Genomic DNA, 27225 nt, shown 5'->3' with positions numbered 1-27225 from the left:
ATGCTTTGATATTTTCTGTGGCTAATTCTGGGACTAGTCTGTATTCTGGTTTTGTCATCTTTGCTGTGCTTGGATTTATGGCTGGTCAACAAGGCGTAGATGTATCAGTAGTAGCGAAGTCAGGTCAGTATCAATCTACAGCGTGCATGAATGGACAAATACGACTGAAAAAAAAAGAATAGCTTGAAAAAGATACGAGTGTGTATCAGTCTTTCCTGAGCTATTGATATAAACGTAATGGCTGTGCTTTTCCTTGTCCTCTCTCTCCCTCTCTTCATTTTTGTCAGCGTGTATTCCTGTATAGTTCGTTTGGTAAACATAATTATGTTACGGAATTTAACCCTGAGTTAAGGGAGGGGCGGTCAATTTGACCCCCTAAAAAAATGTAATTCCTGCTCCGCCATGCGAAGTGTTTTCGACAAGTTCACAATCACTACAGATCGATGATGACCTTTGACCACGTGACATCACGATCAGATGGTTTTTTCCTTCCAATATGCAAGCCGCGCTTGTATTTGTTTGTTTTGTATTTATTTTCCGTCAATTTCAAACGGTAACAATGATTATATATATTTACAATTACAAAGAAAAGATCATTCAAAAGACGGAGGGATTTCCCTACTCAGCGTTTATAACATATCTGTTTTACAAAGAGGTCCCTAACATAGATATACATGTTAAAGCAGTAAATGAAAAACTTAGTTGACTTACATTATAGACATTAGCAAATAGCTAAGAAGAAACATATTTGCAATACATACACAAGATAAGATAGATATCTGAACTTGAGGATACAAACAGTCAGGAATGGTGTTTTAAGGCCTTTTTGAAATTTGAATGAATCTATATTTTCCAATAATTTAATGTGGTGGGGAAGAGTATTTTATACTGCGATGCACCTCTTGTATTGGATAGAATATTCTGTGTTGGATTTGGGTAAATGTAAGGGGAGGTTGGGGCGGTTGGGGTGCATGATTCTTTTTAATATTAATTTAGATTCATTTCATTCGATCGCTTCGCTATAAATTCTGTATATTTAGACTAAGTATTTATACCTAGTTCTAGATTATTTAAATGTTATATTCTGTAAATTGTGTAACTCATGGTATGATTTTACTCAAATAGCAATAATGTTATGTTATTTTTTGTGATATTCTAAAAGATTACGTGTTATCTATGTTTCAGATTATGTATATGTTTTTTAACTGGATGATCAATAAAGACTTGAAAAATGCGTATATGGCCCAAGTTTCAATTAGACCCCTCTCAATCTTTTTTTTCCTTCATTTTTCTCGAGAACGATATATTCAACGTATATAAACACCTCTAGCTATTGACCTTATTATAGAGATCCTCGTTACGTCACTCCTAACTCGTATCTTAACCAAGTTTGAATTTGATCTGTCAGAACGTAAGGACGAAAACGGGACGGAGGACGCGAAAATATCTTGCCTTTAAAGGCAAACACCTGCGATGGGGGGGGGGGGGGGCATGCAATTGAAATTATTGATGATCATAAATACGATATTGATACAAGAGATAAACTCTCTTTCTTCAACCTCATTCTCCCTTTTCACTGTCCCTTTGTCTTAAAAATTAAATATTTTCGTTTAGGTTATGTTATGAATACTAGAATTTCAGATATTGTTTTGTGATGTAGAAAGAATGCAAAAATTATCGACCAAAATTGGACAATTTTGTTATGAAATATGAATAAGGTAAAGAATTTAGTGACATATCAGGTGAAAAGGGAAAATTTGCAGAAAGTGTAGGCCAAGACATTATAAATTGGTGTGGCCGGGTGACGTCATGTGAAACAGCATCACCTGTTCTGGAATGATCGATGAGAATAAGCGTCAACGGCGTCTTTTCCAGTGACCCCCCTCCCTCCAGGGACACAGCACACAACACTACAAGAAAAACCCTAAATGCAACCATTTCTTGCGAGATTGAATATGAGAAAAAGCGTCAACGGCGTCTTTTCCAGTAACCCCCCCCCCTCCAGGGACACAGCACACAACACTACTAGACAAACCCTAAATGCAACCATTTCTTGCGAGATTGAATATGAGAAAATCAAACAATGGCGACTTTCACTGATTAAATTGGCCGATTGTCCCACCGTCTCCTCCAACCTAATCACACATGATTCTGGATATTTCCCTATTCGTTCTGCATGTATGCATAACACATTGGGTGGATACAAGGGAATCCTCTGGCAAACACCTATTTCATTGTGGCGACATCGTGAATGTAACGAAATGCAGAGCTCTTTCATATTCCAAGAAAAACCTGACTTTCTTTGAAGCAGGGAGTGAGAGAGAGAGAGAGGTAGAGGTGTGTGTAGATGCATATAAGAACTGCTCTATTTTCATGGCCTCTTTAACATCGGTCTAAAACCGATCCGGCTGTTCAAATAAAGACCAGAACACGAAAGAGATTTCTTCTCTAGTAACTATCACCTTAGCTGATGAGAGCAGACATTATTGCTCGGGGGACCTGTGCCAGCTATTTCAATAACGTTCAATCCGTTTATGTTGCTCCAGCTCTTTTAAATTCTAACCACCGTTCTCTTTACTTCGTCCCAGAGAACCGTGCCGATCGATAGAACATTCATACTAACGGAGGGAATGATGTAGGGGCGCGGGAGGGGGAGGGGGTAGATTGTAGCGACAATACCAAAAAAAAAGAGAGAAAATGATTCAAATTCAAGTCAACATGTTGTAAACACAATATGATGATGAAAAGTTTTCAAATTCTTACTTTAAAATAGAATAATGACTCTCATGCTTGTTTCTATGATAAAAGTAAATTTATTTAAGAGTAACTTTGAAGGAAATAGTGCTATACTTTGTGAGTAAAAAAAATATATTGACACCTCACAAATCCCCATTTTAAGGAAAAAATATGTCATAAACACAATCATTTATGGCTGGAAAGAGTATAGCTTCTCCCAATTAATTCGATACCATATTTATATGGTATGTGTTAATGCTTGGATAATCAGTACGTATTCTTTGCAGTGATGTAAATTTTGACTTGCGCCAAAGTAAGGCATGGCTGCAGTGAATGAACCCAGATGCCAACTTAGTGTCATAATCCTTCATGAGTTAGTAAACATATTTGCAACAATATCCCTTTTCAATGAAATTAACTTGAGAATCGATACTTCAAAAAAGTGTTTATTAAACAGTCATAATGCAAATTATTGAAAAGGTGTTTTGAATAGAATGTTAACACAACTGGTAGGATTATGATATAATTGACTTTTGGATTCATTCATTGCAGTCATGCCTTTCTTTGGCGCAAATCAAAATTTACATCACTGCAAAGAATACTTCCTGATCATCCAATCGTTAGCACATACCACGTTAGTATGGTATCAAATTATTTGGGAGAACATACTCTTTCAGGCCATGTATAATAATTATGTGTTTATTACATATTTTCCCTTAAATTTCGGATTTGTGAGGTGTCAATTTTTCGTGCTGCTGCTATCCAAAGGTATCAATTAGACCATGGACCTACTTGTGTTTCTGATTGCGAAAACAGAGCGAGATCCAAGTTCTTGGTAGACATCATGATCTTACATACCATTCTCCGCCGTGACTACCCTTCCAAAAAAAAAGAGTAAATGATAGAAATGTATATGAATAAATTATTGGTAGGTATAAGATACAATGAACCATAAATGAATGATAAAATCAAAGTGGCAACGCGGCAGATATTATGGTTTCGAGTAAAGAACGATATCTACCGTTAACGGTTAAGGAGGATACCTGCCGGCGGATATTCGCCGGTGGAATCAGATCTGCCGCTACACCGGCACTGCACGCAGAAGCAAATGTATGTACTCTTTCATCAGTCAGCACAACTGAGTTTCTGTTTGGCGTAGGTCGTGGAAATACCGATAAACCATTACTCTGGCATTATGGGTAATTCTTGCTGATCGTTTATGTAACGACCATTATACCACATGAAAATAGCTCAAGAGAACATGGATATTCAGAAAATCCGTCTTAATCAGTAAATGTTATACCAGCTATTTACCAAAATATGCACCCAACATTATTAAAGGAGCAGATGTAATGAATTATTGATTCCCCTCAGTAATCTGACAACTTGCAAGTTCTTCATTCTTTTGTGACTTCTGGACGCGCATTGTCATGATATATATTTTTTTAATAGATTTGTTTTTTTTTTCAAGTATTTTAACTTGGAAAATTTGCTTCGATCGGCCAGTAGCTTTTTCTCTTTCAAATAATTTCATACAAAATCACAAATAGGTAAATGTGAAACTGAATGAATAAATAATCTGATCGAAGATAATTATGTTTAACAATCAAATTTGCTCTGGAGATCGAGAAGTTTTTAAAGCCACAACATATTAGAATAATCTTCCCAGTGTGTATGAAGAGGATCATAACGTATCAAGTAAGAGCTTTTAACTCTCGTCTTTTATCTGACGGTGTCCGATGTCCGCTCGAGTTTCATGTCTAAATTATGTCTTATTTTTCAAGCGATATATACCCCTCATTGAAAAAGAAGGAGCGACTGCACTGCTCTAGACGATCGTATTTCGTTCGAATCAATCGATGGTCTCGCATAGTACGCGCGTGATCGTTGAACAGCGACAGAGTTTCCTGCGAACACGACATCCAATCGTAGATCAAACACACCAAGCGATGGGCTGTCACGGCTACATTTATTTAGCCATATCTAGTGCCGGGTCCAAGGATTATATGAGAATCCATGGGAAAGACTTTTTAAAGGGAAATGGATATAATGCAAAATGATTTATCTCGAGATGGGCATGTCACCCGCCTCTTCTCCATGTTTGCAATCATAATTCACTCCGAAATGGAGAGGGGGAGAAGATCGAATAGACAATCGCAGTAAATGTAAAACGGATCAAGAAGCTGTTTGCACATGAAAAAAGAGAGGAAGAGTCTTCTCAGGATCTCAGATTATAGTAAACTCAATCAGGGTGATGGTGGGCATCATTCAACTATCGATTTATAGTGTAGTATAGTGATGAATTAAAAGTAACAAGTCGTGTAAGTGTCTTGTGTTGTAGGAGGGGAATTTTCGCGAGGAGAAATTATATCAATTCAAGTTACCGCAATAGCTTACAAGTCCGGGTCTGAAATATGTTAAGATCTGCGATTTGTAATGTAAAATGAGTATGACAAATTGATTTGAGCAACCCTCATAAGCTCTTCCGTGGTTCACTAAAAATGATTTGATAAACCTGATGGAGTAGGAGGTTATCAGGTTTGGATTTGTTTGTTTCATCCTGAAATCCGAAATGATATTATTGAAAACGACCTTTAACCTTTCAAGAGTCACCGTGTCGTATGTATTACCGAATACTGGTACATGAGCAGAGCGCATGGATGTAGTTCAGTTCCATGTTCAATTTCATGTAACATAGTGTCCTTTGTGTTTCTTTTGGGAAGAGAAGGCTTGGGTGGTTAGAACAGTTTTATTTTTACCCAATTCTAATAAGAAGCCGACTTATTTTTTTTAAATAGGTAATGTATGGCAGTAACACCAATGCCCTTGTTCCTTCTGTTAATTTGGAGATTTTGATGATAGATGAGGTTCATTTTCGTCACTCTTGTAACAAGAAAATGATAATGATATAGCGCACAAATCCACATTTCGGTGCTCACGTGCGTTGCCGATCAAGATATTCGGCAAGGGTCGGTCGAGCTCGGCAAGTGATCGGGGTTAATCGACCTTGATCGGGATTGTCGACAATGTGAGTAGGTTGTTATGTGGGGGTAGACTGATGCCGACTAGTCTGCAGGCACAGACCCTCATTGGAACTTTGATCAACAAGTGTGCCTCCACGCAAAGACTAGCACATACAAAACTTGCCTTCGCGAGAGAGCCTTCAGTACACAAGACATGAGTAGGCTGCACATTCAGACCCTTAACTCGAGCGAAGGGTTTGCCCAGCAGACTAGATGCCGACCATGATAGATTAATCCTGATTACCTTGCCGACCTTAATCGGCTCAGGTGTGAAATTGAAAAAGTGGTTGTTTATGTAAATACATATAAAGGAAAATGTGGATGAAAACATTTGTCTGCACCCCCTACTATACAAGCGAAAACTGGATCGTCCCCTGTAAACGAACAACATCATCAAATGTGTACATCTTCTTAATTTCTGTTAAATGTTATAAACCCAATCGTGTTTTTTTAATGTTTGCCCTCTATATTACTTTGAATAAATCTTTTATCGGTAAGCTTGTTTAGTTTACCATATTTAATTCAGAAATTAATCTGACATAAGGATATGAGTCCATGTTCAAAAATAAAAGTAAACAATACAACTACCGACGACAACATCTCAATAGCACAAGAATTTAATTCATATTTTTCAAACATTGGCAACAATCTGGCAAGCAAAGTCCCTCAAACTCATAAATCTTTCAACAGTTTTCTTGACAACCCAAATCCAAACTCTATATTTTTTAATCCTACGAACACAAGATAAATTATTAATATTGTTAATAATCTACAGACCAAAAAGAGCCCAGGTTTCGATGGTATTCCTAACTTCATACTTCAGAAAATTATTTTAACTATCGTCGATCCTCTGGTCCACATATTTAATGTTTCTATGAACACAGGGAAGGTACCTAACCTAATGAAAATAGCCAAAGTCATCCCCCTTTACAAAATAGGTGATAATCAACTTGTTTCTAATTACCGTCCTATTTCATTGCTCACTTCGTTATCTAAAATTCTCGAAAAACTTATACATACTCGTACAATTACGTTCTTTAATAAATTCAATACTTTTTCGAACTCGCAATTTGGTTTCCGCGAAAATCATAGCACCTCGCATGCAATTTTGACTTTTATTAATAAAATTACTTATTCCATAGATAAAGGTTGTCATACTGTTGGTATTTTCCTGGACTTCTCCAAGGCCTTCGATACCATTAACCACGATATACTTATTCATAAACTTTCTTTTTATGGTATCAGGGGGAAGGCCTTGGAGTGGTTCAAGAGCTACCTAACAGACAGGTCTCAATTTGTGTCAGTCAACAACGTTGTTTCTTCTACTCTTCCTATTACATGTGGAGTACCACAGGGTAGTTTACTTGGTCCTCTTATTTTTATTACATATATTAATGACATTAAAAAAAGTACAAATTTACTAACATTTGTATTGTTTGCTGACGATTCGAACATTTTCTTTTCTCATGATAACGTAAACCAACTTGTAAGAATTGTAAACTCAGAACTTATACATGTCACTGACTGGATTAAGGCAAATAAACTATCACTTAACTTACAAAAGACGAATTTTATGCTTTTTAGTAACAGAATAAATACAATACCTGATAACATAATATTTGATAATACTGTTCTTGAAAATGTTTCAGAGACAAGATTTTTGGGGGTTACTATTGATAATAAGCTATCATGGAAACCACACATCAATAATACATGCAAAACAATTTCAAGAAACATCGGAATTATCAACAAACTCAAATATTTTCTCCCATCTCACACTTTACTTACACTGTATTATACATTAATATTACCATACATTAATTATGGCATTTTGGCATGGGGGCAATTCCATAGGTTGGTGGACATGAGCTCAATGTGTATTTGTACATATAGCCCATCTGAACCGTAACGTGAGTAACCACTTTATCTGCACCCCTAGTAAAAACCATGTGTTCTTTATTTTTTTAATTATATACAAATTTGTCTCCCTAATATACTTCTTTGAAATGGATATAATCAACTTTCATAAAAGCCTTGCATGAGGACACTTTTCACTTATGTCCACTTTTCATTTTATGCCCAAATCATGTAACATGAGTAACCGACACATTTCAAAGATTTGCCAGGAGCATAATGAAATTTCCCAAGTTTTGTTTTTATACAAAGGATAGTCAGACTGCGTACTATGTTGTATTAAAGAGATGTTTAGTTCCTATCAATAATAATGGAGTTACAGCTCCAAGTATGAGTCAAGGTGTCTCCAAATGTAACGTGAATAACCGTGGAATAGCCCATGGGGTTGTGCGATCCAAACACAATTACAAAGAATACTGTTGCTGCAGAAGAAGGCTCTTAGAATAATTTTTCAAACCCAATTCAGATCACACACAGATATACTATTCTTCCAAAATAATATTCTTAAAGTGAGTGATTAATATCTTTTCCAACTCGCCCAATTTATGTATAAACTAAACAAAGATGATCTCCCAACAATTTGTTCAAATATGTTCTGTAAAAACTCCTCTATACACGATTACCCAACGAGACAACGTAATTGTTATCACCTACCCCCTACCCGTACTATATTAGCGAAAAACTCTTTTATCTTTTTTGGACCTGTGTATTGGAATTCCCTGCCTAACGACTTCAAAGAATCTACAAACCTTAATATTTTTAAACGCAAACTTAAAAAGATGCTCATTTGTCAATACTCCACACCAACAAGTCAAGCTAACACATAACCTAAACTAAAACTACATAATAACTTAACCTTTAACTGCCAATAAATTTGTCAAACTTTACTTATAAAAAAAAAAAACAACACTACAACATGATACAATACATTACGACCTGTGCACCTGCCATGTTCCTTATTTCATTTGCACTTTTTATTTGCACCTCCCTTATCTCCCTCTTTCTTTGCTTTGCCACTTTTCCCTCCCTATTATGATTTTGTAAGTACTTTTTTTTTGTGTGTGTTACCACTGTAATTATTATTATTTGAATTACTTTCTCTTATTTTTGTTGTCGCTTATTCGTTTTATTTTGATATTTGTGGATTACTTGTTTTAAGTTTGTCTTCTGTGTCCGTCTCGATTTTTGTATAGAGTTGTATATATAGTTTGTTTATAATTAGTATTGAAACTAAGTTTAGGGGCTTGCCTTCTCTACAAGCTTTTGCTTTTCTTGGCAAGTCCCTCCGTTCATTTCTTGTTTCTTTTCATTGATAATATTACTGCAACAAATTGTAGTTTTGTTTAATTTATATTCAACATTTGAATTGATTTGTCTGTATTATCGATTATATTGAATATGTATTGTTACTTTGATTATATTTTGAAAAAATTGTTGAACGGAAATAAAATCTAAATCTAAATCTAAATCATGTTGTCTAGTCGTGCCACATTCATCGTGCCAATACAATTGGCTATATTCTGTAAACAATGTGATGTTGAGATTGTCTCCATAACTCTCGTCTATAATAATCTCCCTGTATTATAGGACCCGGACTGGCCTTCATTGCATATCCTGAAGCTATAACACAGATGCCGGCTTCTACTCTTTGGGCTGTACTCTTCTTTCTCTGTCTTCTAGTCCTGGGTATAGACAGTCAGGTAAGAATGTACTAGTATTTTGTGCCTCGGTTTTTTTTCCCTTGCGGGAAAGGTGTGCTACACTGCAAAAACTCTGGTGTTGATTAAACACCGGCCCAGAATCTACATATGTCCACACCAGAGAAGTGTTAAACAACACCAGTTTCGTTTTGGTCCAACACCAGATAGGTGTTTACACAACACCATTTAGTATTAAAACAGCATAAGTTTGATTCCAAACTGGTGTTTCAATACTTCTCTGGTGTGGACATATAGAGATTCCGGGCTGGTCTTAAATCAATACTTGAGTTTTCGCAGTGTATATTTGGCAAAGTATATTTATTTGTCTGTGTAATGTAAGTGTACTTTCGAAGTTTCCTGTTTTTTTGTGATGCTGAATGTTTCACACGCGGTGATTTCAGTGGGTTCGGGGAAAGGGTGGGGGGAGGGGCACAGGGGACATCCTTGTTCCCATTTTGACACAGCACATTTAGTAATCTGAGTTGTAGTGCCCCCTTCCTCCCATTTTTGTTTGAAGAGAGGGTTTAAATAGGTCTCTATTGGATTGACAACTCATTTGTTGCTTGACTATATTTTTCTTTTGAGAAAGTAAGAAAGAAACACTCTAAAAAAGTATACCCAATATTGGGTAAAATGGGAACATGCATGCTTGTTGGGTAAAAAGATACCAAATAGTTTGTAAATTGTATGCAATGTTGCGTTGAAATTTACCCTTAAAACATGCATTTAGCCTGATATGGGGTTAAAAAAATACCCAGCGAACATGCATGTTCCCTTTCTACTCAGTATTGGGTAAAATTTTACTTTGTCTTTTTAGAGTGAGTGTAAGACTTATTAGAGGTGGAGGAGTATCTTGCATTAGACATTTAACACTAAAATGATAAGGGAATGAATCAGCCACCCTTTGACACGTACTTCTCTCAAATATGCTGAAAATGATCAGAAATTCAGAAGGCAGAATCAAACATTGGAAAGCAGGAGCGAAAATTATAAGCTCTGATGAGTATTCAGGCGATATCGGAATAAAATAGCGCAGAACATGAAACTCTATGGGCGATTCCATACGTGTCGTACGGGACATTTTGACAACGATTTCTAGTTTCTAAGCCGAATGCTTGAGCAATAAAATATTATTTTTTGTCAGTGATAAAGCTATATTGGGTAGTCATGTGAAAAACTAATAACCAACACAAAAAAAATGATTATGGGTAAATGATAGGTGAAAATGTTGTGTGTCGTACGGGACGTAGAGATGTCCCGTACGACACGCAACATTTTAAGCTCTAATTCACGTATGGACAACATCTTTTTGATGGTTGTCAGTTTTGCATGTCTACCCAGAAGGACTTTAATATTACCACAAAGCAAATTGAAGTTCTTCGTTCGTTTGGACAGCAGGTTGAAAAATGTTGTGAAAATGGCTGATTTTTCTAGCATGGAATCGCCCCTATTATGAAAAAATTGATTGTGATAAATATGAATTTCATAGAAGGGGGATAGAATGTAGAATATGAGTTAGCTATATTGGGTCTATGGGGATGCCTTTCCGCAACATATTCCCGTAATTGATGTCAATTCCACTCTTCAGTTATTGCTTTGTTGAATAATTTATCAGTTCCGATGGGAAGGGAATTGTATAAACCCAATATTTTTTCCAAATGCTATGTTCTCGAATCTTGAGCACACAATTTATGGACACAAAGTGTGGAAGAAGTTCGCCAAAGGTGTATTAAAGTATTACCCCCTATAGAGGTGTTCTCATTGCACCATTTCAGCGTGGTTTTGGGTCATACTCATTGTCCGCCATTTTGTATTCCGATCACTGTTTTTTTTTTCTTGATGTTGAGAAGCCAATACAATAGCCAATGAATTCAATTCAATTCATTTCAAGAGAAAACATTATAAAAGTTCATTAATTTTCCATTGAGAGGGTGGTGTCTAGCTGATCAATAGTTAGTAGCCTTGCTCAAGCATTGACGTCCTTAAATAAGGGGGTTCATTTAATTCATCCCTCTAAGTTCTTATGCTTGCATTGGTTATATAGGGGGAGTAAGTCTGGTTTTAAGATATTTGAATGTGGTTTGTTTTTGGCCGAGGATCGAACCTCAGACTTTATTTTCAAGTTAGTGGTCTGCACCTTCTTTTTTCCAACAAAAATCCTTTGTTCATATTCATAATGTCGAATAATATTTCAAAGACTGAGAGATAAAAAAAGAACTTGGATTTTGAGGATGAAGGCATGTTGGTTTTGTAGTGAGGTTTTCGAAAAAATAATCGGCTCCAAATGTGACATCTATGACTTAGGTGGATAGATGAGAGAATATATTGGATCCCAAGTGTTTAAGAGATGGATTGTTGGTGTGAAGTATATATCCACAAGCTATTTGTAAATGATGCAGTGGGATAAAAATGAAGGTCGAGTGAAAAATGAAAACGTTATTGGTGTTAAAATGAGCTTGGGGTGGGTAAATGTAATGAATAATTCAAAATGAGAAGCGATTTGTTAGCCTATAAGTAATGGCTTCATTATCTTTTTAAATATATAAAGGGAGGCATTGTGCTCAGAAAGGAAGAAAGAAATATTTTATCTGTCATTAAAATGGATCGTTTCCATTGACCAGTGGGTGAAGTGCTGCGTGTTTTTTTTTTAATATTAATTGATAAGTAACTCTATGGGGACATCCATGTCATGTTCGCGATTAATCTCTCTTTTATGAGCATGTATTTTCATTGATAACAGGGGACTAATCGTTCATCTCAGTCTTGTCAGTTTGTTTAGATGTGTTATTCATCATTTAAACTGTCAGAGAATTTGGGGGCTTCGTGACGTCATTGTTAAAGATTCCGACGTGTATGAACCCGTAGTGGAGTGGTATGGGACGTCGACGATGGAGACAAAGAGAAAAAAGTACTTAATAAATAACTTGAAAACTTAGTATCAGTTTACAAAGGTATCAGGTTTGCCTGGAACTTGTGCCAGGTTGAATGTTTACAGCAATTTAATTTTTTCACAAGGAATATTTGTTAAAGTTTGTCCTATCATGGACCTACTACAGTAGTAGTAGTGGGTCCATGGTCCTATTTAACCATAATTGGGCGTTCAATTCGAAAAATCTAATGTACAGTTAATAGGACATTCCCCTCTTCTGAGTTCTGATCACCATTTTGTTTGTATGTGCGTTGTTGTAATCTTTAACTATACGGAATATGTAATCGTAGTGATCATATCAGATCGTATCAGATTCGGATCACTCGTGGAAATCGTAATGATCCTAGAAAAAAAATGCATGGTTCAATTTTTTTTACGAAGGGCCAATTGTAGCGGTCGTAACAAATCGGAATGTGGGAACGAGGTATAACTTCTTCAAATCTGCTACGTCTGCCCCCCTTCTCTTGTTATGATTTACGGATAAACCGTTAATCTGTTTATCCGTAAATTATAATAAAAGAATGCTGACAGAAGTTGCAGATTTGAGATTTGAAGATTTTTTTTTTAATTGTAAACCATGTAATTTTTAGTTCATTTATGACATATTTTGTTAAATCTTGTGTATGACTTGTGACTTCATACAATTTAGTCATTGATCCTCTATAAATCAATTTGCTCGTGTATTTCATTCATGGACATTGTCTCGTTTGTAAAGCAGAGCGAGACCATAGGCGCCACTTTTCGACGCCGGCGGCGGCGTCAACGTTGAAATTTTAACCGAATTAAGGTTAAGTTTTTGAAATACCATCATAACTTAGAAAGTATATGGCCCTAGTTAATGAAACTTCAACGTAAGGGTAATCAAATATTACTGAACATCCTGCCTGAGTTTCAGGCCACATGACCAAGGTCAGAGGTCACTTAGGGTCAATAAACTTTGGCTACTGAATTGGCATCATAACTTATTAAGTATACGAACCTAGTTCATGAAACTTAGACATAAGGATTGTGGCGTGTGATAACGTCAAACAAAAAAGACCCAAGAATCAGACCACCACTAGTCATCCATGTCGGTATGCATGCAGACAGTGTGATCGGTTCAATCTGCAATTTTGATATTGACTGTAAACGGACTTGAGCATAAACATGCCATATAGAAATAATATATCTATTGTATCAGATTTCCAAAACAAAAACAAGTAAATGTTGACTTGCACTTCAACTTGCAAATCTATTCGACAACTAAGAGTGACCTTGATATGCTTCAAGGTCATATCAATTACTATTAATACTGAATGTCAAATTCACCTTTCTTGTCAAACATCTTTCTTAATGCAAATCAATTAAATAAGTCTTTAAAATGTTTACTTCTTTCAAATGTTAACGTAGTAAATAACAATGCATTCCTCACGCGCCTGAAGGCGCCAAATTCAAGTTGCTTGCCTTTCATACACAACTACGCCACGTACGACTGTACGCTTTCCATTATGTAATGCATGCATGTACACGTAAGCGGCGTTTTCATTTGAACAAATTCACTCGGCCTACATAACTTTGACACAATTCCTAAACTTAAATACCATATTACAGCATGCCACTCTGCTTATCTGATAACATAACTAATAAACTTTAAGATAAACAAATAATACTCACGTCATTGGGCTCGTATCACCAAATTAAAGAAATTAAACAACAACTATGGGCAAGCGACACCCTTCCCATGACCAGACATAATAGCAATACGCCCTCAATCGGTAAATTATATCTATATCATCGATTTACAAGATGAAACAAAGAAAGTCATAACAAATTGAGACATTACTAAAAACTGACAAGGATAATCAAGTATTACTGAACATCTTGCCCGAGTTTCAGGTCACATGACCAAGGTCAAAGGTCATTTAGGGTCAATGAACTTAGACCATGTGGGGGAATCAACATCGAAATCTTAACCAAAGGTTAAGTTTTTTTTTAATGTCATCATAACTTAGAAAGTATATGGACCTAGTTCATCAAACTTGGACATAAGGGTAATCAAGTATTACTGAACATTCTAGACCAAGGTCAAAGTTCATTAAGGTCAATGAACTTTGGCCAAATTGTTTTTTTTTATTGCCATCATAACTTTGAACGTTTAAACTTGGACATCAAGTATCAGTGAACATCCTGCACGAGTTTCAGGTAGCATGACCATGGTGAAAGTTCATTTAAGGTCAATGAACTTTGGCCAAATTGGGGGTATTTTTTTAATTGCCATCATAACTTTAAAAGTTTGTGGATACAGTGTATGAAATGTGGACATAAGGGTAAACAAGTATCACTGATCATTTTGCTCAAGTCTTAGGTTAAGGTCAAATGTCATTTAGGGTCATTGAACAAAGTATTTTATTATTATTTGAGTGGTGTTATTTGTGAATAATTATTGTCGATTTCAAAGTCAGCACTACTACCATATTGAATCGCGTAATGCAGGCGAGACTGTCAGAGGTGCTCCACTTGTGATGGTTTCTCGAGCTCCTATCGAAAATCATTTCTTACTGCTATAGGTTCAAATCGTGAATGGATTTGAGCCGTTATTTGGACAATTGAATTGATTTGAATTTATTTCCGTTAAAAAAACAGATAACAATACATATAAAATGATACATGTGAATTGATAAATAGAAAACGGGAGGATGGCCCTACTCAGCAGCATCCAGCATGGTGCTGTGTAAGTTGTCATGGTTGTTGAGCATGAAATTTTATGACAAAATTGAAAATGACCCCAAATTGTTCGCATTTTCATTTCGAATATCTGCATGTGCATTCATCTGTGATATAACGACAAACAACATCAAATGCTTGATCTAGCTTTATAAGGATATTGAATATTCATTCCTTACACGATCTTTAACACATCAAACATAGGCCTACTAACAAGAATTATTTTAAAGCCGGAAAGTAAAATTGCAGATGTTGCCAAGTTGATCCAAAGGTGACAATCATTTTTATGAAGGGGGAATTTTATATCATTATCGTCATATATTTTCATCTACATTTTTTTTATTGCATTAGTTTGTTGGTGTAGAAGGCTTCGTGGCTACTATCGTGGACTTGTTTCCTAACACGCTCCTGAAAGGACACCGACGTGAAATCTTCTGTATCTTTGTCTGCTTGTTCTTCTGTATTGCCGGAATACCTATGTGTACTTACGTAAGTCATCCATAATTTCTATCCTTTTATTAACCTTTCAGTTCAACATTAACGTGTTTGTAAACCATTGTGATATTATTAGGGGAACTTCTTTGTTTCGTTATTTGGTCAATTTATCGAAGTTAACATCTCTTGAAAATTGAACGAATTACATGAAATTAAAGGGTGGAAAAAAATCAGCTGATGGATCGAGAAAAATTGAGGCATTCATCAGTTTTATTCCATTCCGATCCAGATGTTGTTTTATACTATTGCCTCTTCCATGCGTTCACTTAAAGTGCTTCCCAAAATAATGGCCATGTGGTCTATTGGACTCATGATTGTGAGGTTATAAGTTCGAATCCCCGCTCGGCCATTATCTACACTTTAACCGAAAAGGCATGAGAGTAATTTCTGTCGTCTCATCTATAACGTCAGCCATTATGACTGATTAACTTAGACGTAAAATGTTTCCTAAAGAAATTGTACCAGCGGAACGCTGCTTTGCCGATCGAATATTGGATAAAAGATGCTCCATGAGGGTATTTATGTGTCCAACCAACATTGGGTATTTCTTTTTGGGCATTTTTATGTATCCAGCTTGATGAAAATTTTGCCCATTCTAAAGTAATTGCTGCTTATTTTTTAACCTTACTGGACAATATGCTTCTCGCAATTGGGTAAAATACTGCCCCAAATTGTTTGGACACTTAATCATCCTCGTGCTGGTTAAAATTTTACCCAATATTTTTTACAGTGTATACCTACACTGCAAAAACCCCGGTGTTGATTTAACACCAGCCCGGAATCTATATCTGTCCACACCAGAGAAGTATTGAAATAACACCAGTTTGGAATCAAACCGATGCTGTTTTAATACTAATTGGTGTTGGATAAACTCATATCTGGTGTTAGACCAAAACCAATCTGGTGTTGTTTAACACTTCTCTGGTGTGGACAGATATAGATTCCGGGTTGGTGTTAAATCAACACCGAGTTTTTGCAGTGTAGTACCCACTGCCACGATCTGCGCCACGATTCAAACCTCGTACTTTATCGTGGAGTAATCGTAGTGATCTTATCAGATCGTATCAGATCAGTCGTGGCAATCGCATTGATCGTATAAATATTTTGAATGGTTAAAACATTTTTGCGTTCAGTTATGAAAGACCCGTCGCGGCTTCCTTCAAGGATCACATGACAGTGAGAACGTGGTATTACTTAAACAAGAACAGAAAAACTGTTTTTATGATTAGGCCTCTTGCGATATGCTCACTTATGTGATCTTTCGTATTTGTTCTATATTTTTCGGATGATTAATTAATTTTTATGAATTATTATTAGTTTTCGGAGCACATTGATATCGCCAGTTATATTTTCATTAAATTCGGGGCTTTTATTTTATAACTAAACTGTTGAAAATAAAACTGTAAAAATACAGTAATTATTACTGGCAGCTTGGACTCACAAACAGTATGAACTGTTAAATTACGATGGGCTGTAAAAATGCAAAAATATTGGATAACTGTTTTAGAAAAAATGTAATTTTTAACATTAATTTAACATGAGAATCGCCGTTAATTTACAAATGGTCGCATTTCAGAAGTTGGGTATGCAAAAGGGTGGCGGATGAACAATTTTCCACACGGTGCCATGGATAAATTGTTGGTACATCACAGAATCTTGACCAAATTTATTGAGTAAGATTTCATTTTGAAGCTAGAACTATAGGGTAAATATATTACTGTAAATTCGATCAATACAATATCAGAAACAAAAACTTAGCTAATTAAGTTTGAAGTAACAGGGGTGGCGGAGCCGGTGGATGCGGTGAATGATAGAATGATAATTTAACTTAAAAGGTATAAACATCCTGTAAATTTACGATTTTTCTTTGTAAAATTAGTAATATTTTTAACAGTGTACACGTATAATCCCATGTAGATAGTCAGCCTTATGTAAAGAACTGCTATCCATTACAGTCAATTGATTCTGCTCCTTTATCTTAAAATAAAAGGTTGTATCGATAAAATTAATTTTAAAATCTGAATCTCTGCGGAATGATTTAAGTTTATCATTTTTATAATAAGGACAAGGTTTTTTTTTCTTTGGTAAATGGCATCGATGATAAAAGAAATCCCAATTTGTTTTTGCATGAGATACGGCGGTCAGAAAGTTGTGGATGAGATGTAACCACAGTTGATGACGGGGTCTGTGTATACAGGAGTATATTCATAATGTGAGATGAACGGGAAGAATATCCGTATGATCGTCGGGAAGAATATCCGTATGATCGTATATCTAAACCAGTCACCAGACGACTCCAGCGATCTGGGTACGGATATTCCTCTCGCTCCAGGGTATTAAAAGAGAATGTCGCCACTTTATTGCTATGACTTGACTCTTAAAAAGGTAGAAAGCAGTAGCGTATCAGCCTTATCCTATATCTGTTAGCCTTCGTCTAGCGGGGATCGATTTACCAATTCACGACGTTTTCCCGCCGTTTTGCCTGTATCATATTCCTCTCAAAGTGCGCCATAATATGATCAAATTCAGATCTAAGGTAGGCAGTGTCAAAAGTACACCTGTTTCGTGTGCACTAGAACTACGATTGGCCAAGAAGCGTTTTATTAATACAGACCAGTCGCAGAGAGAAAGTTCATTTGAAAACACAAATTGATAGCTCTTTTCCCAAATGTAAGAGTAGTTGCATCAAAAAGAAGCAGATTTTGTTTTATATCGTATTAATCAGACATGCACTAAAATTGAATTCCCAACATTGTCGACTTGCATTCATTCTGTTAAACTAGCATTTCCCTTGACCTTATAAAAGTGTAAATTATTTAGTTTGTCTCAGGGAAATGAGAACTTAGGACTTCAAAGAGTATAAATTTTGAACATATTGTGACGTAAATCATACAATTTTCTTTTGCCTATAATTGGAAAACAACGGGTAAAAGAAAATAAAATCATATTCAGTCATGTAATAAATTTTCATGATACTAAAATGTGCATTACTGAGACTGTTGAACGAAGAAGGTATGACATTGATGGCTCTGAAATGCAGTCATTGAAGAGTACACCGATACAGGTTATATACTGCAATATAATTCAAACAAACAATCCCCATTTTCATGACATTTTATCAAAATTTCGGCTTGCGCTTTGAATTTGCATTAATTCTTAAAAATATTTTAACCATGCATCATATTTGCATAATTACAAAAGTGCTTAAAATGTCAAATTTTCAGGCCTTAATATCATCAAATTTTGCGCTCTCATTAGGCCTATTAGATTATTAAATGAGATTAATATCCTTTTCATTAATTCCTTATTCTTATATTGTCCCCTTTTCAGATCGGAATATCGACATTTTTCAGCTTAATCTTACGAGGAGGAATAGGAATATAATTTTCCTTTGTTCTTTAGTTACATACCTATCCTATTCATGATTACAAAGAGACCTTAGAATGTCAATTTTTAGGTCGGAATACTGTATCAAAACATTTTCAGCTCGCGCTTCGCGCTCGCAGTAATTATTTGGTTCCATACGCATCTTGTTCATGACATCAAACATTGCTCAAAATATTCAATTTTCAGGATAAAATACAAGAAAAAAAAAATAGCTCGCGCTTCGCGCTTGCATTATTTAAATATGGCTTTTGACATACAATTATCTTGTTTCTAAGAACAAAGCTAAGAAGCAACTGTTAGGACTAACAACAAAAATCAGCTTCGAGGAAAAATCGGGGAAAATGTGGATGATTTCTTTTTAAAGGGATGGTCCAGTCTGGAAATATTTATATCGCAATAAATATAGTAAAATTCACAGAGCAAAATGCTGAAAATTTGATCAAAATCGGATAACAAATAACAAAGTTATTGAATTTTAAAGATTTGCATTATTTCCGGACAGTTCTAGGCATGTCCCATGAATATTCATTAGGTGGGCTGATTATGTCATATCCCAACTTGTTCTTTTGTATTTTATTATTTGATATTAGGTTTATTCAACATTTTTCTACCAAGAACTAAATCAATTGGATTGACAACTGATGAAGTGCATTAGTTTTTTTATTGCCGCAACTTATTTCATCATAATGGAGACACATCATTTACACATGTATGAAAAAGTGAAACATTTATGATTTCATGTACATGTATAAGAAAAAAAGAAAGTGGGGATGTGACATCATCAGCCCATCTAATGAATATTCATGACGATGTGCATATAACTGTTTTCACAAATATTGATAAACTTTAAAATTCAATAACTTCGTTATTTGTTATCCGATTTTGATGAAATTTTCAGCATTTTGCTCTGTGAATTTTACTCTATTTATTTAGTTATAAATATTTTCAGCCCGGACCATCCCTTTAAAACAAGTGCACATCTAGTTACCAATAATGCGTTAAGCATTATCATTTATTTGAATGCATGATAAAAGAGCATAGGTGTGGATGAACTTTGTTTTTCGCCCCCCCCCCCCTTTTGGCGAAAAAAAAAGAGGCACACATTCAGGCTTGAAGTCCAAGACTAATTGGCCTTACACCACTGTCACGTATTTTGGTGTCCTTGCACACTCACACTGGAGCAGCTATCATGTTTTTAATTCATGGGCTAAAGGGGGTTTGGAATGCAGACGTGGTTCTGTAAGAATGCAATTAACTGATAATTAAATGCCCTCTCTTACTCTATCCAGGGAGGCATGTACATCTTCCAATTGTTTGATTACTATGCGGCCAGTGGCTTTGTTCTTCTCTGGGTGTCGATGTTTGAAAGCTTCACCATCGGATGGGCTTACGGTAAGTATAGGGAAGGAAATGAAAGAAGATTATGATAAGAAGGATTGAAGAGCACGGTTATCATTAGGTGGAACACAGACGGTAGGATAACATGTGTTAATGTGGAAAGCTATAATTATTGAAGGCGAGATCAATACAAAATTTTATGGACAAATTTTAAGAGCCAGATGAACTTATTATTATTGATAGATTGGTGAGGAAAATAATGGACTTTCACAAATATACACTCTAAATTTCAAGGATTTAAAATAAACCGAGATCGGCTGTGAGTTTATAGGGACCAGTTGGACGTTAGATTTAGATTTAAACATTGAGGATTTGTTCTTTGAGGTTCACAAATAAATCCTTTGAGATTTAAAAATTAATCTTTAGGATTCAAAATAAATCCAATCTCCGACTGGTCCCTTCTTATTAACAGCTGATCTGGATTTGTATTCAATCCTTGAAAGTTAGAGTGCATATAATGAAATATGAGTAAAAATAGCAAATAAAACTTACCGTTAGAAGATAATTTGTATTTAAATGTACTTTGAATAATAACTCAAATTAAAGGACAAGTCCACCCCAACAACATGTTGATTTGAATAAAAAGAGAAAAATCCAACGAGCATAACACTGAAAAGTTCATCAAAATCGGATGTAAAATAAGAAAGTTATGATATTTTTAAGTTTCGCTTAATTTCACATAATAGTTATATGCACATCCTGGTCGGTATGCAAATGAGGGAACTGATGACATCACTCACTCACTTTTTCTTTTGTATTTTATAATTTGAAATATGAAATATTCTAACTTTCTCCGCATTGTCCTGTGAAACAAAGTTTTATTTCTCACTGAACATGTGGCGTTACCATTGCTTAACATTATATGGTTCAGTCAAGTTGGTCCTTATTGTCAAATCTGTAAAAATTGAAATATTGTATAATTCAAACAATAAAAACAAAATAAATAGTGAGTGAGGGACATCATCGATTCTCTCATATGCATGTTACTAACTTGTGCATAGAACTATTTTGTGAAAAATAAGCAAAATTTCAAAATGTCATAACTTTCTTATTTTACTTCCGATTTTGATGAAATTTTCAGCATTATCTTGTCTGATTTTTCTCTGTTGATTCAAAACAACTTTTTTCTGAGGTGGACTTGACCTTTAATGAATGACTCATTAAATGAAACTTCATTACAGATTATATTGTACTTTGACAATCATATCAATTTAATAACATATATATATATATATATATTCTTAAAACATGTTATTTATGTATATCCGAATTGTTATACCATGTGTAATGGAATGCAAATGAATAGAGAAGTAATGAATAAACTGCCCAGTGCTATTTACTAATTTAACAGTGTGTTTAATTTAGTAATATAACGTTACAAAAATATCTTCATACAGCCTGTTTTTGTTGCATTATGAGTTTTTGTAAAACATAATGATCATCAGCATTCATTGAATGCAGGCAAGATAGATTCAGATGACTGTGGTAAGTGCTCAAAGACATTGTGCTATATAAAAACTATATTATTTCTATCTGTTATGTTGTAGGTGGTCGCCGGTTCATGAAGAATGTAACTGAGATGTCTGGTGTTACATGGATTGCTCCTTACATGGTTACAGCATGGATCTGCCTCTCTCCATTATTTACTTCTGTGAGTATAACCAATAATACATTTTTTTTCCAATTTTTATTTGGAGAGTAATCATTTCCCCAACTCCAATGTAATCTCAATAAACATTATATCTAATATGAGACATGGAAGATTAGACATTGTCAGGCTGACAATGATATAATAATAATAATAATATTTTGCTTTTATGTAGCGCTTAATACATGGGAAGGACTGTCTGAGTGCTTTACAGATATATTATTACCCCGTCATCGGATTCAATCAGTCATTCCCGCACATAATGTATGCACATCTTACACTCCCTGGGGAGTCCCTTAAAAACTTGTAAGGGACTGATTTAATATAGCAAGAAAAGCATAGTCAAATTGATATGAATGAGTTTCTTAGTTCGTTTAAATCAGATCTGCTCTCAGTCTATCCATGGGCGGATCCAGGATTTCATATAAGAGGGGGCACAGGAAAATGCACAGATTTAGAAAAAAAATTATGAAAAGCAGAGCAGAAAAATTACACATGAAAAAGGGGGGAGGGGCACTTCTTAGAAAAGGTCAGGCACATTGCACAAATCAAAACAAAGCAAAAGGGGCACTTTCCCTGGGTGCCCCCCCCCCCCCCAGTTGAGCACCTCACCGTGTTTTATATTAATGAGAATAATAATATTTGAATTATATTGTTATGATTTTCCTTTTTTTTTGCAGGCAATCTTTATCTTTAGTTTGGTGAAATACAAACCACTGACGTATAACAACACCTATGTATACCCCTGGTGGGGTTATATGATTGGATGGATCCTCGCCCTCATGACCATGGTCAACATACCTATATTCTTCTTTTATCAGTTAATCTTCAATGCCAAAGGATCCCTTATTGAGGTAAGATATAATCATTCCTGGGGGGCAGGGGGGGGGGGGGCTGTTTGTAACTGGGGCAGTGTAATTGTTTTGAAAGTGGTTGGCTGAGTCAGAGGGGGAGGGGGGCGCCTAAACAAGCATGAAATCACACTCTGATGGTTATTTCTGTGTTTTTGTACACATTACTGATACCCCTTCTTTTGCAGCCCATGTGTATTAAGTTACAGAAAACTACATGGACGATTGATGCCCCCTTTTCGCACTAAAACAGGTCCCACAAAAATTCACTGTTATTAGTAGAATGGGAGTGCATTCCAAACCCGAAAGTATTGAATTTTTAATCAGATTTTCATAAAGAACGAGGCTCTTAATTTCTGAAGATGGGATACCTATCTTTTCTGATTTGGAATAAAAATTATTGGGGAAAGGAGGAGACTATAGTCTTGCATAAAGTTGTGTGTATGCAAGCAAGGCTGTGAACAGTATTATGAATATTGAACCATTTTTTTAATTGATGTTCTTTGGCACTTATTCTGTCTGAACATTATTCTGCACAAGGTAATTAGTGTTGTCAATCATTCCTAAAGAAAATAATTATTCAAACTAAATTAGATGCAGAAATGGGTGTATCCAACAGACATGAATGACAAGTCATTTTTTAATGTAAAATTATGAAACGTATAAAGTGAGTTGCAGTGTTTGATACTAATAAATGTTATGCAGGGGCCGCGGAAGCGGGGGGCTGGGGAGCTTCAGCCCCCCACTTTTTTTCCAAAACCGTGTACAAAAACGTAAAAATGACCATATGATTATAATTTTTTGCATGGTCAGCCCCCCCCCCCCCCCCCACTTTGAAAACCGTTCCGCGGCCCCTGTTATGAATGATGTCACAAATAAGGTGTACAATGACTTCATAGCTTATAAAAAGTTGTTGGATATTTGACTGAAATTCATTGGGAGAGGAATTGTAATAATAATGATGAGATCTATTAATCGCTTTAAACCTATTTCCCATTTGGAGTGCTATTTATTCAAAGAAACTTGCAGTTACCAAATTAGAATTACCAATACTTAAAAAAATATAACAGTACTTTCAAATCATTCAAACAAATTAGAAACAAAATACATAACCAATTAATCTTCAGAAACACAAGAGATATTGGAGTTTATTTTTTTACTTTTTACTAATTAATTAGAGTTATTAATTGTAAATAACCTCCTTTCAATTGGACTTTTGAAAGCAAGATTTGAAGGATGAGGTGAAACTGACACCCTCTCACTTGGAATGCCATGTAGGTTTTTTTCAATTCAATTCAATTCTTTATTCCATTTCCATTCAAAACATAATACAAAGTAATATAAAGTAATACAAATCAAGTAAAATTTTACAGACGAGCATTCTTACTTCGTAAAACAAACAAAAAACAGTATAATGTTGAGCATAAATGGAAATGAGGGGGTTTATTCTCAGCTCATCAGTATATCAACATATTTTGCATACATGTCATTGATATGTAAATGAATTCAAATATTCTTCATATTCAATTTCGTTTGAAATACATATCGAGTACAATTTTGATTATTTTTTTTTTCTCTTATCATTTCATACATTTTGTTAATATTTCATTTTGTAATTGCTGAAACGCATTAGTATTTATTTCTAGTATCTTTGAAGTTTGATGTATAATTTGAATAATTATATTTGTTATGGATTTATTGTATAATTTATAATCATGATTTGAGAGAATACAATAAAACATCCTTTAAAAAATTATGCAATGTATGAATAGTTTATCATTTTTATTTTCTTTCCTTCAGCGGTGGAACATCCTGACCACTCCATACCTGCCTCACTGCCGAAGCGAAACAGTGAATGCTCCTAATGTACACGTGATCGATCCAATCTTTTCTAACCTGGAACTCGGCCACACCAACCATGGCGATGGTGATGTGATTAAGAATGGTGGGGCTGATATGTCTCCACCACCTTATAATGAATCCATTGGAATACAAACATATGATGCTACAGAAAGCGTCTAAAGCAATACTTATCAATCAGACAAACAATAGACCATGGCTTTGCTGTAGATGTTTATGAAAGGGAATGTTTGATATTTTATAAAAAAAGAAATATTCTCACAGGGTAGATGGCCTATTACTTCTATGATTTTGCAGTTTACTCTTGACGACTTAGCTTTCAAATTAACCCTAACTAGGCTAGGCTTGGGGCCGGGTTATTTTGGTAGATCACACCGAAAAATCGCCACGCATTTCCCCCATAAATTGCATAGTTAATTTTTTGAAAAATTATTGATTGATGTCATTGACTGTGCTAATTCTTGCATTTATGCCTGAAATAAAAATTGTGTTCTATTTAAATCAACTATATTTTTGGTCTAGATACTCTTTGGAACATTCTTAACAACTCTATTAAAAATGCAATATCAATATTAATTTCTATTATTATAATGACATTTTATAACTAAATTTTTCAATCATAGACAACATGCAAGTAACTAATTGTTATTAATTGTTAACAAAATAATTATGCATTTATGAATATTAAGCTGAAAACAAAATTCGTTTTGTATCTAAACAAAATAATTTGTTGTTCATTGTACGTGTATAAGATTACCTGTAATTTACGAAATGCGTATTTGACATCAATTGTGCGAGACTTGAAAGAGAATAGGAAAGGTTGAAGTGTTAATACCACCCCCGGGCTTAGTTAGGGTTAAAAAACATTTCATTGCACTCAATATCATTGCTAGTAATGAAGAATACCCTCCAAACATTATGACGTGATGTTATTAATGACAAATTATATTCTTGTTACCATGCATACCTCGCTTGCAACCAACTAAATCAGAAATTTAGCTTGATTGGTTGGTAACATAATCTTCCTTTGAGAAAAAAAAAAGCAATTCTAAGGTCAAACCTAACTGCAACAGATAATTAGAACAAGTTGTAACAATACTCGATATGATATAATCACTTCAAATAATATTTGATGTCCCTTTAATATGCTATCCGTATTGTCTTTCTCGTCTTATATTGCAATCATGTATGCATAATAATTAAATATCAATCAATTATATTACAATAAGAAGTACTCATTCTTGAGTAGTTCATTGCCAGACATTCCGAGGATGCGGGGCCTGAACGTTGAATCATGTGTAGACGATAATATAAGATGAGACATACGAATGCAATAAAACATTTTGTGTATATGTAAAACTTGGTTGAATCTTGGATTCAGAGGAATTCATTGAAGATTTGGCTATGACTTGCCATATAACTTGTAAATAATTGATGTTGTGAAATCTTCCACCATGCTAACGATTTATGTTATCATGTCCTGATTGTCATAGGCAGTATACATCATGTATATTATTGGTGTGAAGGGAATTCAACCATATGTATATATTCAACTGTATGTCGAGTATAATTTGGCTAATGTAGTTTAAAACAACCATCTACAATTAGATCAGTAGATAATTCTATATTTTGGTTAGAATAAGGTACTGGTATCCTCCTAAAAAGGTCAAAAGAGCAGGGAAATGTAAAAGAATATATGGGCAAGTACTTATCTGATGAAAGCTTAGTATTACGCTGTGTTGTTAAATATTAATCAGCATTTACACGCACATCATAGATAAAGCTTGAGAAGATTATTTATTACATTAGATTTATTGAAATGTTGATTGTTTTATTTTTATTTCTCTATTGGATTTGTCTTGTAAGACCAGCCCCTCTTTATATGCTGCAACCAATAAACTCTTTAAAAAATTTTTTTTAAAAAGATTGGGGGCCGAACCAGCTCCCCCCTCGACCTTTTTTTGCAATATATCTGTAACGCGGAAAACTGATGCTCGCGCACAATCATAACAAAAATCCTGTTCATCATGGCGTACAGACCAAGACAAAAAAAGAGAAAAGGAAAGAGAGAAGGGTGGAATATGTCAAAATCTATCACAAAATTTGATTTTTGTAATAAAAATATCAAAATTTTGCTCGCTCGCCTGATACACCATATCGCCCCCTCAAAATTTTTGCCTCATGACGCCGTTGCCTGTTCCATGATATGACCGGGAAATGTTTGGCTCTTTCCCTCCCCCCCCCCCCCCCCCCCCCGGGCCACCGACCACCGACCCCTGTTACGCCCCTGGACGTGCGCTACAAAACATTGCGTAATTTCGGAACCGCGTGTACTGTGCGTCGCAAATTTGGTCTCATGCAAGACATGAAAGTCATATATAGTAAAGCAAGGTTTCCACTTTGGCGAGTTGGAGTTGCGAGTCATACGCGAGCTGCGCGAGCTCTAACTCGCCTTAGCTCGCACAAGCTCGCGTGAAATTTACATTTTTTCCTGGAATTTGCTTGAGTGACAAACGACTCAACATCGAGTTCACTACGCTCGCTGTACGAGTGAACCGAGCGCGAAACGAGTCAGGCCGAG

At 35.3% G+C, this 27225-nt stretch overlaps 1 protein-coding gene across 1 annotated transcript; it reads left to right on the top strand.

Annotated features, from left to right (window-relative positions):
• On the top strand, positions 1–26690 carry LOC129264417 (sodium- and chloride-dependent taurine transporter-like). Its single transcript, XM_054902296.2, has 7 exons — positions 1–123; positions 9261–9373; positions 15357–15494; positions 20177–20279; positions 21833–21936; positions 22614–22787; positions 24585–26690. Exons 1-7 carry the CDS (start codon positions 78–80, stop codon positions 24804–24806), a joined length of 900 nt encoding a protein of 299 aa, XP_054758271.2. The 5' UTR covers positions 1–77; the 3' UTR covers positions 24807–26690.
• The last annotated feature ends 535 nt before the right edge of the window (positions 26691–27225 follow it).

The sequence above is a fragment of the Lytechinus pictus genome, chromosome 7, assembly GCF_037042905.1.
Source record: "Lytechinus pictus isolate F3 Inbred chromosome 7, Lp3.0, whole genome shotgun sequence".
Classification (NCBI taxonomy): domain Eukaryota; kingdom Metazoa; phylum Echinodermata; class Echinoidea; order Temnopleuroida; family Toxopneustidae; genus Lytechinus; species Lytechinus pictus.
This window is presented reverse-complemented; position numbering and strand designations above follow the sequence as displayed.